Genomic DNA, 18705 nt, shown 5'->3' with positions numbered 1-18705 from the left:
TTTATATTTTAGCACAGCACAGTAGTGATATGACAATTCTGCTGTAATAAGTATGATTGATAATGATTAAAATTCTGAACTCAGGAAGCTGTATAATGAAGCTACAGTTGAGAAAAAAATGACATCCTTCTCAATTTCAGTAATTCTCAATCGTACATCTAGATATGCTAAGAATGTGCTTTTTTCAATATAGCAATGGGGGTTATACGGCACTTCTTCATGCTTTTCTAATGACATTTTAGAAATGAACGGTATTCTTATAATCTTACTATTCTGGGCCAGATACAGTAAAACAGCATTGCATAATATGAAGAGAGCAAACGAGAGAATTTGAAATGTACTGTCTTAATTGCAGTGAGATTTTCTGCTTCAACTGTGAAAAGTTTTAGATAATATATGGTTGCAGCAGAGCAGTCAAAAAAAAGCATTTAACTGATTTGTATTTGAATTTATCCCAATAGAATTGTTAAAAAAACTGCCTAAAATGAATGCTCAAAATAATGCTGAGCTCAGACTCTGCCTCTGTTCATCTATAAATACACATCCTTGTATTTGTGTAAAAAAATGATTAGCTGAAGATATTTATGTAGATTGATAGATAACGTGGTACCTCATATTGTGTTAATTATTCAGAGTCTTCTTGTACATTATCCAGTCTTTAGACCCTTTCAAATATAGGAGAGACTGTCTACAAAGATTCATAATGATGATCTTGTTTGAGATGTAGGTTATCTATAAATCTATATGCATATTTTCAGTGAACCAAATTTACACAACCAGAAGGAATACAAATGTGTATGTTTATTTATACATATAGTTCAGCCATCTGAGGTGGTGATATTATTTTGAAAATGAATGTTTAATGAAGTATGTATTGGTACAGCTGCAGTGACTGATCTAGTGCTGTGAGAGGGGTGAAGAGAAGAGCAAGAAAGAGCATGAAGCAAGGGCAGAGAGGGAAAGAAAAATAAACAAATATTGCAAGGAAATAAAATGAAGAACATGAAAAATAAGGATTCAGCAGAAGAATGAAGGAACATAAATAAAACAATTGATGTATGAATGCAAAAGTGGGAAAGAGAAGGACTTAAAACAGAAAAAACAAAATGCTCAAATCTCTATCCATCTTTTTATATTATCTCTGTTTCTACTTCTGTATATTTATTTTTCTATCTACGACATGGCTCTCTATCTCTATCTATGTATATTTATCTTTCTGTATTTATATTTCTCACTGTTTCGATTTCTCCATCTCCACCTCGATTTATTTATTTCTCTATATTAATATCCATTACTCCACCTCCAAATCAATCAGCAGACTTTTATTTATCTTGTGTCTCAGCAAAATTGTCATTGTTTTGCAATTTTATGATAAAAATGCACTTTACTATGCACATTTCAGATCATATTCTTCATGCTATGTACAGTTGCACATCTGATTTGTGGTGTTCCTTTAAGGAGGGGGATGGTGGTATTAACATAGCACCTGAGGCATAGCAGACTTTTATCTAATCTTTTCGGTCAAAGTACTCCTCAGGGATGGGGGGTGCGGGGGGGGGGTACAACATTATTATTTCTATTTTCTATTCTTTAAAGCTATTTATGGAAATAGTTTTATACTTTTATGCTGCATGTGAGATGACAGCAACAACTTTCTTTTATATAACATTCTTCATGTAAAAGAATATCCTAGAGTCCCTTACAAGTGGGAGAGGAGCGCATTGAGCAGGATTAAAGGAGACGAGGAAGTTAACCAAAGACACCATCAACGAAACCATAGCAGGAAAACTGGTTTAGAAAAGGACTTCAAGAGGACATGGGTATAATGGCTGAAGGATCAAGCTGGTTGTAGTAGAGGGGGTCGGGACGAGCAGTAATCTGGACTCAGAGAACCAGAGTGTTCAAGCGAGGCTGGAGAAGATTTCTGAAGTAGAATGTGGGGAGGAGGTGGAGGGATTTGAAAGCAAAGATGAGGGCCACGATTTCCCCTACCTTGGCGGGTCGCTGGTGGGTCTCGACCTGGCTGCTGGCTCCAGCACGCTCTGTAGAATGAATTTCCCTTGATTGGGCTTAAGCCCGTCCAGTGCGTTTCCCAGCTTATTAGAGGAAGCAGGTCTGGTGACATCATTTGATGGCACATCATCAGCCAGTTTCCTTAAAGGGAACATGGCCAACTTTAATTTGAAATTTGTGCTGTCAGTGTTCGACAGCATTGAGGAGCTGCAAACACTGACAAGTACGGCACAGAGGTGGTATCACCTGTTTCTACATGTCAGACGTGGCTCAGTCGGCACTCTCGCCTCGGGGGCAGAAGGCCCAAGCCCCACCCGAGGGATGCAAGCATGGAATCCACGTCGACACTCCAGCGCAACACCGAAGGAGCACTGCACCAAGGGAGAGCAGTGCCTAGGGAGAGTTGCGCCGAGGGAGAGCTGCTGCGAGGGAGAGCAGTGCCGAGGGAGAGCTGCCCCATGGGAGAGCTGCTCCGTGGGAGAGCTGCACCGTGGGAGAGCAGTGCCGAGGGAGAGCAGTGGAGAGCTGCTCCATGGGAGAGCTGCTCCGAGAGAGAGCAGTACCGAGGGAGAGCTGCCCCATGGGAGAGCTGCTCCGAGGGAGAGCTGCACCGTGGGCGAGCAGTGCCGAGGGAGAGCTGCTCCATGGGCGAGCAGTGCCGTGGAAGAGCTGCCCCATGGGCGAGCAGTGCCGAGGGAGAGCTGCCTCATGGGCGAGCAGTGCCGTGGGAGAGCTGCCCCATGGGCGAGCAGTGCCGAGAGAGAGCTGCCCCATGGGCGAGCAGTGCCGTGGGAGAGCTGCTCCATGGGCGAGCAGTGCCGTGGGAGAGCTGATCCATGGGCGAGCAGTGCCGTGGGAGAGCAGTGCCGTGGGAGAGCTGCTCCATGGGCGAGCAGTGCCGAGGGAGAGCTGCTCCATGGGCGAGCAGTGCCGAGGGAGAGCTGCTCCATGGGCGAGCAGTGCCGAGGGAGAGCAGTGCCGAGGGAGAGCTGCTCCATGGGAGAGCAGTGCCGTGGGAGAGCAGTGCCGTGGGAGAGCTGCTCCATGGGCGAGCAGTGCCGAGGGAGAGCTGCTCCGTGGGAGAGCAGTGCCGTGGGAGAGCAGTGCCGTGGGAGAGCTGCTCCATGGGCGAGCAGTGCCGAGGGAGAGCTGCTCCATGGGCGAGCAGTGCCGAGGGAGAGCTGCTCCATGGGCGAGCAGTGCCGAGGGAGAGCTGCTCCATGGGAGAGCAGTGCCGTGGGAGAGCTGCTCCATGGGAGAGCAGTGCCGTGGGAGAGCTGCTCCATGGGAGAGCAGTGCCGAGGGAGAGCTGCTCCATGGGAGAGCAGTGCCGAGGGAGAGCTGCCCCATGGGAGAGCTGCTCCATGGGCGAGCAGTGCCGAGGGAGAGCTGCTCCATGGGCGAGCAGTGCCGAGGGGGAGCTGCTCCATGGGAGAGCAGTGCCGTGGGAGAGCAGTGCCGTGGGAGAGCTGCTCCATGGGCGAGCAGTGCCGAGGGAGAGCAGTGCCGTGGGAGAGCAGTGCCGTGGGAGAGCTGCTCCATGGGCGAGCAGTGCCGAGGGAGAGCTGCTCCATGGGCGAGCAGTGCCGAGGGAGAGCTGCTCCATGGGCGAGCAGTGCCGAGGGAGAGCTGCTCCATGGGAGAGCAGTGCCGTGGGAGAGCTGCTCCATGGGAGAGCAGTGCCATGGGAGAGCTGCTCCATGGGAGAGCAGTGCCGAGGGAGAGCTGCTCCATGGGAGAGCTGCCCCATTGGAGAGCAGTGCTGTGGGAGAGCTGCCCCATGGGAGAGCTGCTCCATGGTCGAGCAGTGCCGAGGGAGAGCTGCTCCATGGGCGAGCAGTGCCGAGGGAGAACTGCTCCATGGGCGAGCAGTGCCGAGGGAGAGCTGCTCCATGGGAGAGAGCTGCTCCATGGGAGAGCTGCTCCATGGGCGAGCAGTGCCGAGGGAGAACTGCCCCATGGGAGAGCTGCTCCATGGGCGAGCAGTGCCGAGGGAGAGCTGCTCCATGGGAGAGAGCTGCTCCATGGGCGAGCAGTGCCGTGGGAGAGCTGCCCCATGGGCGAGCAGTGCCGAGGGAGAGCTGCTCCATGGGCGAGCAGTGCCGTGGGAGAGCTGCCCCATGGGCGAGCAGTGCCGAGGGAGAGCTGCTCCATGGGCGAGCAGTGCCGAGGGAGAACTGCTCCATGGGCGAGCAGTGCCGAGGGAGAGCTGCTCCATGGGAGAGAGCTGCTCCATGGGAGAGCTGCTCCATGGGCGAGCAGTGCCGAGGGAGAACTGCCCCATGGGAGAGCTGCTCCATGGGCGAGCAGTGCCGTGGGAGAGCTGCTCCATGGGCGAGCAGTGCCGAGGGAGAGCTGCTCCATGGGAGAGCTGCTCCGAGAGAGAGCTGCTCCATGGGAGAGCAGTGCCGAGGGAGAGCTGCCCCGAGGGCGAGCAGTGCCGAAGGAGCGCAGTGCTAATGATTTTAATTGCCTCCCCCGCCACTGCCTGTTTTGTCTGCTCAGCACTGGCCGACCCGACATTGGGAAAATCCAGTGTGCGCGTTTTGACAGTGGGTTCCCGACCCGCTGTCAATCATTTTAAATTTAACAGTTGACCCGCCACCCATCCCGTCCACTGAGTGCCAGCAAAATTCCGGGTGATGTATTTGAGGTCGATTTACTGGGGTACAAGAAGCCAGTAGAGTTGGGAAATGTTGGGGTGATGGGTGTATGGGGCTCGGTACAAGAAAGATCTCAGACCATAAAGCACTGGATTCGTTGAAGATTACAAATGGCGAATGTGGAAATATCAGTGTGGAGAGAATGTGAGAACTTGATTTTTGAGGTGACAAAGGGGCAGGTGACAGTTTTGACAGTCCTGCAGAAGAAAGTAGTCTTGGCAACATCAGGTGCAGCAGCTAAAATGATCAGCCTCTTTTACAAGTCCAAGTTCATTGCTCCCAGGAGCAAAGCCTTGCAAAATGTAGCTTCTTACCTAAGACAATCAGCTAGGCTAGAAATAACATGATTGTTGATTTTAGCTTAATAAAGAATTAGGGATGACTGCTAATATTTAAGACACAAGGGTTGTTTTTTCAATTTCATGTCACCAATGGGGAGCCTTAAACCAAGAGCAGATATTAGAACTGTGTATGCACACGGTGCAATATTTTCCAACCTTTTAAACAAGTCGTTGAAAAATTGTGCGCAGAGCCGCTGGTCGTTCCACTATATGTATTTCTAGTAGGGGCGACTCCCTCCATCCCCGGGCACAGTCGAACAATTACCCCTAACCAGTTGAAGATTACACAACATTTTTGTGAAACAACACTGATCACGTTCAACTTTGAAGGGCTCAGGATAAAAATGGAGGGAGTCATTTCACGATCTGTTGCTCCCAAAAGGAAGCGTATCTTGCTTCCATGATTTTCCCAGATGTACTCATTTCAGGCGCTACTCCCTACTGGGAGCACCACATCACGGCATCGACCCAGGGAGGTCAGCTGGGGCAGGGATTTCTGCCGTACCGAAAAATCAACACATGTACAAAATGGGATCCTGTTTCATTCTGATGGCAGGAGAAATTATTGACAAGAGGAATTTCGCCTCCCCAGGGTGCTCCGGGCTACTTGAAGAACCTTTTCCTCTTCTCTCCTTGCTGGGAGCACCTACATTGACTTGGTGGTTCTCTACAGTTGTGTGGTGTGGGTAATCACAGGCTGTTATCTACAAGCCATCACTCCATGATGCAGTCATTCGTTTGCTCCAGTGTCTGGTACCATCCTCAGATTTTTGCTTTTGAATTTTAGATTCAGATTTTACAAACCAAATCACAGGCATATTGCAAGCTGAGGCTTTTATGGATCCCTGGAGAGATTTATCATTATATCTAAGACCGTGTCTTATCAGAGAGTGCTCAGCATTACAATAATGTAAAAAAAATCAAAAATACAGTTCCATCTTTACTCTTAAATTATAGAATTTTAAATACAAAATGCCCACATTATGTTCAACTTTTTATTTGTTTATTCATTATTGTATAATAAATTCTGGCAGTTGCTAAGTATAAATGAATAAGACATACGAAATAATTATGAATTTTATTACCTTGCTTGGTTGATATAAATTCTAACATGGTGACACCAATTTGCACCACTAATACAGTACAGCTTTTCAAGAGAGCTTGAACTGTTTAAAGTCTTGCATTGAATCATTACCAGCACAATTCAAGAGGTAAGCTTCATTATATAAAATAAATTAGATGTAAGATTTATGTACTTGGATTTAACTACTTTAACCTGTTTATATTGAAGTGAAATCAGCAACTATCTGTTTAATTTTACACAGCTACTGTAAGCATATCATTAAAAAAAATGTTGCAATGTGTTAAATTGTGAGACCAGGTACATCGTCCACTCCCAGTTCCAATTGATTTTTTTCCTCATTTTTGCCCCATTTCTGAAGGCTGTGACTCACGCTGTTAGGGTGCGGGTGATGCTGAAAATGGCTAAGGAACCCATCAAGCACTGTTCCCTTTAAGCTGCGTGGGTACGTGGCCACGCAGTGCTCTGGAGGTCCCACACAGCCGGCTCATAAATGGAAAAAACTGCGAGTGCGTTGAATTTTGAATGGGCCATGTAGCTCATTAAAAGGGCCGCGCGACCCAAAATAAAATTAGAGGGAACATTGCCGGCAAGTTCAGGGACGCAGAGGTCCTACCAATCTTAAGGGCAGGACCTCATTAACATTTTTTAGCTCCATTTCATGTCCAGCAGCCGGCCAAATTGACAGCCTGGCTTGTGGGCAGGAGGGAACACTAGCGAAAGGAGGCCATAGCCAGGGACCCTAGGGGTCAGTCCCCAGAAATCAGGAGGAGAGAGGTCGAAGGCTTCCTTGAGGGGACTGGGGAGAGCACTCCTGGCTGACAGCTCCCGCCTCCCTTTCACTTCCGGATTCCCTGACCCCTGGGAAACCGATGCAACAGAGAATTTCAATTCCAGCTCCAATTCCACTGTGGGAGCCCAATTTAAATATGTTAAACAAGTGTCCTGCCTCTCCACAGCAGGACACATGGAAGCCCCAATATCCGCCGCCATACAAAAGCTGGTGGCCACATGGGGCAGCACGGTGGCATAGTGGTTAGCACTGTTGTCTCACAGCGCCAGAGACCGGGGTTCGAATCCGGCCTCGGGCGACTGTCTGTGTGGAGTTTGCACATTCTCCCCGTGTTTGCGTGGGTTTTCTCCGGGTGCTCCGGTTTCCTCCCACAGTCCAAAGATGTGCGGGTTAGGTTGATTGGCTATGATAAATTGACCCTTAGTGTTAGGGGGATTAAATACATGGGGTTACAGGGATAGGGTGGGATATGTGTTGGTGTAGGGGTTACGGGGATCGGGTGGGATATGTGTCGATGCAAGCTCGATGGGCCGAAATGGCCTCTATCTGCACTGTGGGGTTTCTGTGATTTCTGTGATGTGCGAATTGTTGGAGACACATTCCCAATATTTAACTCTCCGACCCCATCCTCCTCGCTAAGACTGCCTATTTGCACCTTCATAACATCGCCCGTCTCCGCCCTTGCCTCAGCTCATCCGCTGCTGAAACTCTCATCCCTCTAGACTTGACTATTCCAATGCACTCCTGGCTGGCCTCCCACATTCCACCCTACGTAAACTTGAAGTCATCCAAAACTCAGCTACCCATGTCCTAACTCGCACCAAGACCCGTTCAACCTTCACCCCTGTGCTCACTGACCTACATTGGCTCCCGGTTAAGCAATGCCTCGATTTTAAAATTCTCATCCTTGTTTTCAAAATCCCTCCATGGCCTTGCCCCTCCCTATCTCTGTAATCTCCTCCAGTCCCCCAACCCCCCCGAGATATCTGCGCTCCTCTAATTCTGCCCCCTTGAGCATCCCTGATTACAATCGCTCAACCACTGGTGGCCGTGCCTTCTGTTGCCTAGGCCCTAAGCTCTGGAATTCCCTGCCTAAACCTCTCCACCTCTCTACCTCTCTTTCCTCCTTTAAGACACTCCTTAAAGCCTACCTCTTTGACCAAGCTTTTGGTCACCTGCCCTAATTTCTCCTTATGTGGCTCGGTGTCAAATTTTGTTTTATAACAGTCCTCTGAAGCACCTTGGGACATTTTACTACATTAAAGACACTATATAAATACAAGTTGTTGTTGTTGTTACTGTTGTAATGGGGGGAGTTAATATTGAGGCCAATGTTTCTATTGTGTGCCAGTTCTTCTGCTGCTAAATCTACCCTATTTATACTGAATCATAGAATGGCTGCAGCACAGAAGGAGGCCATTCAGCTCATCGAGCCCATGCCAGCTCTCTGCAAGAGCACTTCAGCTAGTCGCACTCCCCCGCCCTTTCCCCATAGCCCTGCAATTTTCTTTCCTTCAGGTACTTACCCAATTCCCTTTTGAAAGCCATGATTGAGTCTGCCTCCACCACCCTTTCAGGCAGTACATTCCAGATCCTAACCACTCTCTGCATAAAAAAGATTTACTTCATGTCGCCTTTTGTTCTTCTGCCAATCACCTTAAATCTGTGCCCTCTGCCAATGGGAACAGTTTCTCTCTATCTACTCTGTCCAGACCCCTCATGATTTTGAACACCTCTATCAAATCTCTCATTCTTCTCTGCTCTAAGGAGAACAACCCCAGCTTCTCCAGTCTATCCACGTAACTGAAATCCCTCATCCCTGGAACCATTCTTGTAAATCTTTTCTGCACCTTTTCTAAGGCCTTCGCATCCTTCCTAAAGTGTGGTGCCCAGAATTGGACACAATACTCCAGTTGAGGCCGAACCAGCGTTTTATAAAGTTTCATCATAACTTCCTTGCTTTTGTACTCTATTCCTCTGTTTATGAAGCCCGGGATCCCGTATGCTTTTTTAACCGCTTTCTCAACCTGCCCTGCCATCTTCAACAATTTGTGCACATATATCCCCAGGTCTATCTGCTCCTGCACCCCCTTCAGAATTGTACCCTTTAGTTTTATTGCCTCTCCTCATTCTTCCTACCAAAATGTATCATTTCGCACTTTTCTGCGTTAAATTTCATCTGCTACGTGTCCACCCATTTCACCAACCTGTCTATGTCCTCTTGAAGTCTGTCACTATCCTCCTCACTGTTCTCTATACTGCCAAGTTTTGTGTCATCTGCAAATTTTGAAATTGTGCCCTGTACACCCAAGTCCAAGTTACTAATATATATCCCTGGGGTACACCACTGTATACCTTCTTCCAGTCCAAAAAATGACCGTTCACCACTACGCTCTGTTTCCTGTCACTTAGCCAATTTCGTATCCATGCTGCCACTGTCCCTTTTATTCCATGGGCTTCAACTTTGCTAGCAAGCCTATTACGTGGCGCTTTATCCAACGCCTTTTGGAAGTCCATATACACCACATCAACGGTATTGCCCTCATCAATCCTTTCTGTTACCTCATCAAAAAACTCAAATCAAGTAAATTAAACATGATTTGCCTTTAACAAATCTGTGCTGGCTTTTCTTAATTAATCCATACTTGTCCAAGTGACTATTAATTTTGTCCCGGATTATCATTTCTAAAAGTTTCCCCACTACCGAGGTTAAACTGACTGGCCTGCAGTTGCAGGGTTCATCCTTGCACCCTTTTTTGAACAAGGGTGTAAGATTTGCAATTCTCCAGTCCTCTGGCACCACCCTAAAGAGGATTGGAAGATTATGGCCAGCACCTCTGCAATTTACACCTTAACTTCCCTCAGCATCCTAGGATGCATCCCATCCAGTCCTGGTGACTTATCTACTTTAAGTACAGCCAGCCTTTCTAGTTCCTCCTCTTTATCAATTTTTATCTCATCCAGTATCTCAATTATTTCCTCTTTCACTATGACTTTGGCAGCATCTTCTTCCTTGGTAAAGACAGATGCAAAATACTCATTTAGTACCTCAGCATGTGGGAAAGATTTGAGTTACAGATTTACATTTGCTCAAAATTAATGTTTGAAAACAAGATTGAAGGAAAATAGAAAAGAAAATAGCCTTTCAGCTTTTCTGTTTAACTTAAAATGAAGCTTCTCTTTTACCATTATTATATTTGCTCCCTTGAGAGCAATTGTTTAAATGTATTTATTTTATTTAACAAACATAGAAAATTCATATGACCTTGTTACTTTGTGTCATAAAATCTATGTTGTTGGCATATGGCGAATGTGGAAATGGCCTTGACAAGTAGGCTTACAGAAAATTCATTGACTATGTTGCAAAATGAGGTGTTCAAAGACCTTGCAGAAAGATTTAACAGATTATCACAGCTATTACAATTCTGTGTCTCATGATAAACCTGTCATTCATGCACTTGCAAGGTACCTGATGATGTCTCTGGTGAAAGCAATGACAGGAAATTATAGCTCACATTCCAAATTCCCATCTCAGTAATCTTACACAACACTTCTGTGCACCTCAAGAACACCTGCTCAGTATTCACGCAGGCAGTTGTTTCATTGACAGCACTGGATACATTGTGAAGACGAAGAAAATAAGCATAGCCACCGTGAAAAAAAAATCTTAATTAAGTGGAAAGGACACCTGTGCCTTTTATAACACTGCTAAAAAGGCAGCTGGTCAACTTTATTGCTTAACATGTAAAGTTTAATAGTTTCTCTATAGTTTAATAGTTTGCTCTGCTCACTAAAACAGCATTTCAGAGTTGTGTCCAGGCTTTCATAGTCATTGTTTAATTTCCATTTCAAGTGTACAATGTTTGGTTAACCTGAGCAGAATTTTCCACTATACATTACAGTTAAAACAGGGATGAGGTATGAATGAGCTGTTGGTAAGTTTGAACCTACAGCCAAATGCATCTTCTGGACCCACCCATTCAACTCAAGAGATAAAACCATCTTTCAAAAATGATAAATTGTATGAAGCATAATGGTTCAGGAGTTGCTGGAGCCACAGAAGAATGTCAACGAAGGCAACCAGTCTAAAGGCACAATGTGATATATAGGCATTGTGGAGTTTTGCTTGATTTACTTCTGGCGTGCAGGGAGTAACTTTGTAGAAACCTTTCTTCAAGAGATTGGTTGGGTAGAATCCATGGTAGAGTGAATGGTGCACAGTCTATGGAGGGTGCAGGCTTGATGGGCCAATTAATTTTTCTCATTCCATGCTTTTTCAACTTCACCAACTGTGCAGAAACCTGGCAGCGTGGACTGTTTGCCCATTAAAATTACTGGAATGAAAAACTAGGCCAATTCTATACAGGATGGGCGATGTGCTGCCTCAGGGCGACTGCTCAATATATTTTGAAAATACAAGTGCAGTGTGAATAATTGGGAAGAAGTCTTGTGAAAACTGACTGATTTAAATGGGAGGGATGGTGGGAGCAATGTTGGGGAGGTGGGGGGGTTGGTAGGGGCGGTGACATATACTGGGCCCTGGATTTGTAAAAGCTGCCTGGTTTAAATGGGGGTGGGGTTGGGGAAAAGATATGCTGGGCCGTGATCTTGTGTCGAGTTTGTTGAATGGCCTTTTTGGGGCAGATATTCTGCCTAACCCAAACATGGCCATCGATGGAGGAGGCTCCAAGCGTCTGAATTCTCATGTCCCGAGCCTTCACTGGGACCCAGCATATGGTTGATGGAGATATAGTGGGTTAGGCCAGTGTACCTCATCGACAGAAATAGAAGTGGTGACCACCTGGGCATCCAGGCAGGGAATGAGACCTGCACCCCTGAATATGCAGCAATTTGTTTTAGGGGGCACCTGTAAGTTTCTTCCGGGGTGTACTGATCATATGCATTCCCCTCGCCGGTATCGCCACAAAGGAAAAAAGGAGAGAAAGAAGACAACAGAAAATGAACAAAAAAAGACAGGGGGAAGAGAAAACATTTTCAACTTTGCCACCCATGAAGTAACGTGGATCACTGGCCCATTGAAATCACTGGAATGAAAAACTAGGCCGGTTCTATACAGGACGGATGTTGTGCTACCCCAAGGCGACTGCCAGGCAGAAAAGTTGAAAATGAACTCCAATGAGACACAGAAGACAAATAGGCCAGAGAGTTGATCAGAAAAGAAAAACAGAGAGAAGCAGGAGGGGGTAGCACATGCTTCCCGTAGCTGGCACATTCACTGCTGATAACCTTCCTCATCGCATTTTGTGGATAATAACCCTACTGTTATATAACTAACTCACAGTGAGCAGTGATACAGCAGATCTGTTATATATATCTTGTGTCAAGCACAAATCCATCACACTTCAAATTTCACACTTCAAAGTGTAAAAGGTATTTGTAAAAAAAGCATCCACCTCCTGCTGATTTTTCTGATTTTGATAACCTTTCCCCAAGGGCAGGAGCCAGGGACTTATAAGCAGCTGCCAGTTTATGGAAACTTCTCTGAATACTCACACCTCAGGATACATCTATTTAATCCACTTCCCCACAGGGAGTACTGTCCTTGGCTCAGAACAGTTTAAACAAAGCTTAATATCTAGACATCATACTATACTTCAGTTCCCAAACTATCAGTTTGTAAATATTGTGGACCCTTGATTGAGGACCAAACAAAACAAATGAGGAAAAAGATTGGGTGGAGAAGACCCTTTTTGCAGAGTTGGTCTGAAGTTGCGGCCCTCATTGAAATGAATGGACTTGCTCCAGGACGCATGGAGTTCCTGCCCAACATGAAGTCACCAACGTGTCCTGCTCTAGTTAAAAAAAATTGATGACCTTGAAATTTGATGAGGGGGATGTTCTCCCAGTATTATACCATAACTTCAGGAGAAACCCCAGAGAACAGGCTTAAATGCGTGTTTGCGTGGGTTTTCTCCGGGTGCTCCGGTTTCCTCCCACAGTCCAAAGATGTGCGGGTTAGGTTGATTGGCCATGATAAATTGACCCTTAGTGTTAGGGGGATTAAATACGTGGGGTTACGGGGATCAGGTGGGATATGTGTTGGTGTAGGGGTTACGGGGATCGGGTGGGATATGTGTCGGTGCAGGCTCGATGGGCCGAAATGGCCTCTATCTGCACTGTGGGATTTCTGTGTGATTCTGTGTGTGAAATGACTAAGGGCTGGATTTTCCCAGCCCTGAGGAGGCTGGTTTGGAGGCGGCACTGCCGGGAAAATGGCAGAAACCGGGAGCGGGTACCAGCCCCACTCCCAACCCGCCTCCATGCCATCTTCCCAGGAGGTGGGTCCCCGAGCCACACAGAGACCCATCTCCTCGAGATGGGAAGGGGATTAGAGCTAATTAACTGCCTGTTAACAGGTAGTTAATAGGCAGTTTTGAGGCTTTTCCCCATTTTACGCCTGCAATTGCGGGCTTCCCGATGGCTGCGAACCTCACCAGGGTGGTGAGCAATGGGTCTGCGGGGGTGGGAGGGGTTGACATGTCTGATGTAGAGGTGAGTGATGGGTGCAAGTGTGGACAGGTAAGTATGAGAGGTGAGTGTAAAGTTTTGAAAAAGTTTCCTTACCTTTGCTTCTTTCTGCAGGCTTCAACTGTTGAGGATCCAGAGGTGCCTCATCTCAACAGCAGAGATGACAGAATGGCTGCTGCATTCTCAGATGCAGCAGCTATCTGCCTTCTGCTGAGGAGAGAGGTCTTGGTAAGCCTTTGTGCAAGGACTCACCTTAGAACAGAAAATGTCAGTATTTGACAGCTTCTCAAAGCTGTCAAATGCTGACAATTCATCAGAAGAAGCGTCATACGTTGAGGTCACCTGTCACCAGCTTCCCCTTAATTAGCCGGTAAGCCAATCAAGGGAAAATAGCGTGGGTGCGTCAGACGTTGCTGGGGGCGGGACTAGAACCCAAAAGGCAGCAGTCCTGCCCCCCAACATGTCTCGGCTGGCATACTTCGGTGGGGTCAAGCGGAGGTAACCAGCGGGCCCAAACCCAACATAAGTAGCAGATTTGCTGACCTGTGGATTTTCAGGGCTCCTGATTTATTCCTGTTTGGTCAGTTGTTTTAATTTAATAATGTACAGTAGTTTCCCTCTCCCCATGGATTCTACATCAAACAAAATGCTCCTCTGCAACACTGGGGCCAATTATCATTTGCTCTGTGCCAGTAAATGCTCAATTCCCAGCACAAGGCAAAAGGGAAAGGGCAGAGATCCATGACTCTGCTCTCCATCCCCCAACCCACCACCCCCCACCGCTCCTTTGCGTTGCCTGGAGATTTCCAGGGTGTACCCCAAGGGAGTAGATTGGTGCACCTGGATTTAATTGAGATGGGGTTGATGCCACAGTGCTTCCTGTTCATTTACCTTTCCCATCACTGAGCTGTCCCCCTTTAGAAAGGGCACCCAGAAGGCTGCAAGGTCATGGAAGATCCAAAAAGTTAAGTACCCTTTCAAGTGAAGGGTGCCCCACTGAATTTCAAAAGTGTATCCCTTCACATAGGGACTGTCATCATTGTCGCCGGCCTGTGAGGCCTGTAGCACTGATTACATTACTGCCAATATTTCCAGGCACAAGGCCCTGCCAGGAGTGCCCTCTGCCTGATTTGTATCCAGGCTGGGAGGTGGGGGTAAGATGCATTATGTTTCTTAATGCTTTTCTTTCTTTTATAATGTTAATTCTTCAGATTTTTAAAATTAACTCTCTTTTCTGAATTGAAATGAAAGAATTGTTGAATCTGAGGTCTGAATAAATTTTCTTTGATGGGAGGTTGCAAGCATGTGGAAGGGTTTGGAAAAGTATACAACGGGCAGCAAGGGGTGGGGATCAAAACATTATAATTCTAGGTATGTGTACTTTATGGATGGTCCAAGCTAATTAGGTTTACAGAAGGTACCATGGTTGGGTATCAGGGATAAAACATATGGACATTTGCTTATTGTATTATTTTAAATATTGTTGCTCCAGATAATCTTGTCTCATGCAAACCTTACAAAGACAGCTTTGCTCACATGGTGAGCTGTGTTACTAGCAGCTCTCTGATTCACTTACTCTTTTTATCTGCTCCTCACTTTCCAGGCATTGGCTAAGCTGAATGTAAGGGTTCAGCCCTTGGTGGATGGAATCAACGCAAACAGGACTAAGTGGGAGGAGCTTTACACAATGTACCGTCAGTCCCATGGTGCCACAGATGCTACTAATCGCACGCTGAAAATTGAAGCAATCAACTAGTGCAATTCAGACCTTAACATGTTTCTGGCCTGACCTTACACTACATTAGGCGGCTTGGCCCTCTGGCAGATGGAATGTTAATGACAATAATGCAAATGCTGAGAATCATCAATATTACTTTGGCCACAGAATGAACCTTCAGCGACATTACCATAAATCCCATCTGCGCGGCCACTGAAGAAAAGGTGTAAAATCATTTTGCCCTCGGATCAGATTTTGGATATTGAATGGAGATCAGCACTGCAAATATTCAACAAAATAAACACAAACACCAGATATGGACCATTTCACATGTATCCCATCATGCACTGCTATGTTTGATACCTAAGAGCATCCAGTAATTACTGCGGTGATTAAAATCATCATCTGCCATCTGCTGCAGCAACATTCTTTTGGTGCTTCAAAAAAAAACTGCTATTGCCTGGACAGCTTTATTAAAGTGAATTCTAGTTAAATCATTGGCAGCAGGGTACGCTGTCAGACTGACAATAGCTTATTGATGTTCAAGGCAAGGTGCTAGCCCAACAAGGAACTGCTCTCAGAACAGAGCATTGTGGGATAGATCCAAGGGGTTCCATTTAAAATGTCATCCTTGAGACGTTTCTGAATATTAATTGAAGCATCAATTTCTCATCAGTTTTCTGGGGCTTCGATCATGTGTGCAAATGAATAGATCAGTCTTTTAATGGGATGGTTCAGGCTGCAAGTATAAACCTACCTTTAAGGCAAAGTGGGCATACAGGGCATACCAACATTAGCTGCTGCCTGTGCCGGCGATCACACTCAATTAGGTTTTCACATGATCTACAATCAGTTCCTTCACTTCCCATTGTTGTGGCTTGCACATCATCAAATAACTATTTTTGAGCTTGCTCATGGTAACTATGCATGACTAATCTCAAAATTTGTTAATGTGGTAGAAATAGAATGAAAAGGTATTGGTGAGATGTAACTGACTTGATTTAAAGACCATCTAATGTTCCCAGGCAAAAATATCTGATATTTAAAACAAAACTTCTTCTGCTCCCTAATTGATCAGTGAGTGAATGCAATTCTGTGTATGGAAGTGAGCCATAGAGAACAGGAAGTGTTCTGTGCTGAGTTAAGGTGATCTCAGCTGGGCCAACAATAGTGGCACAACAATTTACCTCAGTACCTGTGGGCGAGAGAGGGGATAAATCAGCCAGGGGTCTTTCCCCTGATCACTGTATAGGAATGTAAAGGAATGTGTGTACCTGAGGTGCATATAGTATCAAACTCACCTGTGACGTCCTCCTCTGTGTTGAGTACATTGTTGCCACTCATACTTGAAGAATTGTAACATCAGTGAAATAATGGAGATGCCCAGAAAAAGGTACCCCAGCATGAATCACTGATTTCTGGAGAAGAGAGAAAAACTGAACGGATAAAAACATGTAATTGTTACTGACTTGCACTCAGTGAGGCATGAAAATTCGCCAAGTGTACTTTGTCTTTGAAAACTTCAATCCCTTTAGTAAACATTGTACAATAATTCAATAGAGCACTTGTACTGTTTGTCTGCTTTTGATCTGAGTATTAAAGGTGTAATCCTCCTATCTTGCACTTTCAGGAAAGAGCAGTGCTCACAGGGATTATGATTCAGAGCATTGGGGCTCCAATGTTGTAGCCCTGTCTCCAGCCCACACTCCCTTTGAGCGCAGCTTCCTCACTGGGACTATGGGATAGAAGGATTAGTCTCCAAATGTCGTATTCCCTTTAGCTGAAAGCACTAACCTTAAATAAGTAAAGTTGTTTCTGGAGACCTGCCGAATTTGCAGCCTAAATGATATTACTGCTTTGATTTGATTGTTAAAAGTGGTGTCAGCTGGGCTCAGTTGGTAGCACTCTAACCTCTGAGACAGAAGGTTGTAGGGCAAGTTCCATTCCAGGACTTGAGTGCATCATCTGGGCTGACACTTCATCACAGTGTTGGAATCAGTGCTGCATTGTCAGAGGTGCTGCATTTTGGATGAGGTATTTAAACCTAGGCACTGGCTTTCTGCTCAGGTGGAAGTAAAAATTCCAGTGACACTATTCATAGAGGAGCAGGGAGTTCTCTTGATGTCCTGACCAACATTCTTTCCTGAACCAAAAACAGATTAACTGGTCATTCATCTCATTTACTGTTTGTGGGACCTTGACGTGCACAAATTGGTGGCCACCTTTACCTACATAACAGCAGTGACTGGACTTCAAAATTAATGGTCCTGAATTTGCAGTCAGTATGACAGCATACTCTCAGAGTACACCATCATAGAGTCATAGGCCTAGAAATTCAGTATAGCTGCGTTTGGGGCGCTAGTCCTGGCGATGTGCAAAGTTTAGCGCCAGGCGCAATTTAGCGCCACCTAGCGTGATATTGGGTTGCAGCGCCCCTAAAGGTGATTGCGGCGCTAAATCAGGCGCTGCACGCTACTCTTAAGGTGCTAACCCGGTGGCGCAACCCAATTTCGCGGCGGCGGGGCGCAGCACGGGTGCTGTTAATAATCACTTTCCCTGAGACACAGTGGCGCCGGCCAGCTCTTAAAGGGGCAGGTCAATTGGCATCACCAGACACACTCACTGCCTTGTAGGCCTTCAAAGTGGTGGTAGCCTACCTGTGGCGCACCAGCCTAGCAAGACATGGAAAGGGTGAGGCAGAGGGCGGAACGCCTCACTGATGGGGCATTGGATGCTTTGGTTGGCGCAGTGGAATCAAGGCTAAGGAAGATGGTCGGAATGTGATTTATGTTTTGGACAGTCTCCCGGGTGTGAGAGGCAGTTATGTGTCAGTGTATTAGTTTTGCTTTCTGTTGCCATAGCTTTCTCATGTTTGAAGGAACCACATTTTGTGTAATGAAACACTTTCTTCATTTACAATGGCCATGCCTGCTATTTACATGCATCTTGCCCTTCACAGGCTTGGGGGTATCAGGCCGGTTCCATTCCTGTTCTTGGAATGGCAGCAAGCATTCCGTGAGAGCGGCCTAGAAGCTACTTCTGATCAGCCTCTGACGCGCAGCCTGAGAAGAGCCGCTCGCGTAGAAGTTCAGGCCAGCAGCCATCTTCTCAGCCGCCGACAGAGATGTCCTGCACCTTATCTGAGGCTGCAGATCTGGCTGAAGCAGCTGGCACAGCTCAGTCACCACCTCCTTTCTAAATCACAGCCTTCTGACACACTGCTCCTCCGGCATGTTCATGTAGGAAAACTGCTGTCAGATAACCCTGCCAGCGTAAGGTCTGCTGTGGCGACGTCTGTTGGCCCTCCTCTGTCTGGCCATGCCCGCCCCCTCTCCCTGCGTCTCAGTGCCCTTTCCAGATGATTCAGCAGCAGGACATTCCCCTCCAATGCAGCCCCCATAATAAGTGCCCACAGGAAGGTTCCCCGTTGTCAAGGCTCACCAACAGCAAGGTGATGGTCAGAAGGCTGAAGATTGTCTGCCTGCACTGGCTCAGTGGTCAAATGGCTCTCAGTGTGCAGCTCAGCAACTCTTTGTAGCTCTCGAGGAAGTTGTGATCCAAAAATGGCCGCCGCTTTTAAACCACACCAGTCCCCTTTAAATAACGCT

General features: G+C 46.6%; 1 protein-coding gene across 1 annotated transcript in view; it reads left to right on the top strand.

Annotated features, from left to right (window-relative positions):
- The window catches only part of LOC147117571 (dual 3',5'-cyclic-AMP and -GMP phosphodiesterase 11A-like), a 653699-nt gene extending 636970 nt beyond the window's left edge, over positions 1-16729 (top strand). The window contains exon 18 of the mRNA XM_085989379.1: positions 14984-16729. Coding sequence (XP_085845505.1) covers positions 14984-15136 — 153 coding nt within the window. The 3' untranslated portion in view covers positions 15137-16729. The remainder of the gene's footprint in view (positions 1-14983) is intronic.
- Positions 16730-18705: the final 1976 nt, after the last annotated feature.

The sequence above is a fragment of the Somniosus microcephalus genome, chromosome 5 (assembly GCF_052327205.1).
Source record: "Somniosus microcephalus isolate GS21.2 chromosome 5, FLI_Smic_1.0, whole genome shotgun sequence".
In the NCBI taxonomy this organism is placed as follows: domain Eukaryota; kingdom Metazoa; phylum Chordata; class Chondrichthyes; order Squaliformes; family Somniosidae; genus Somniosus; species Somniosus microcephalus.
The sequence above is the reverse complement of the archived record's forward strand: the minus strand, read 5'-3'. Positions and strand labels throughout refer to the sequence as shown.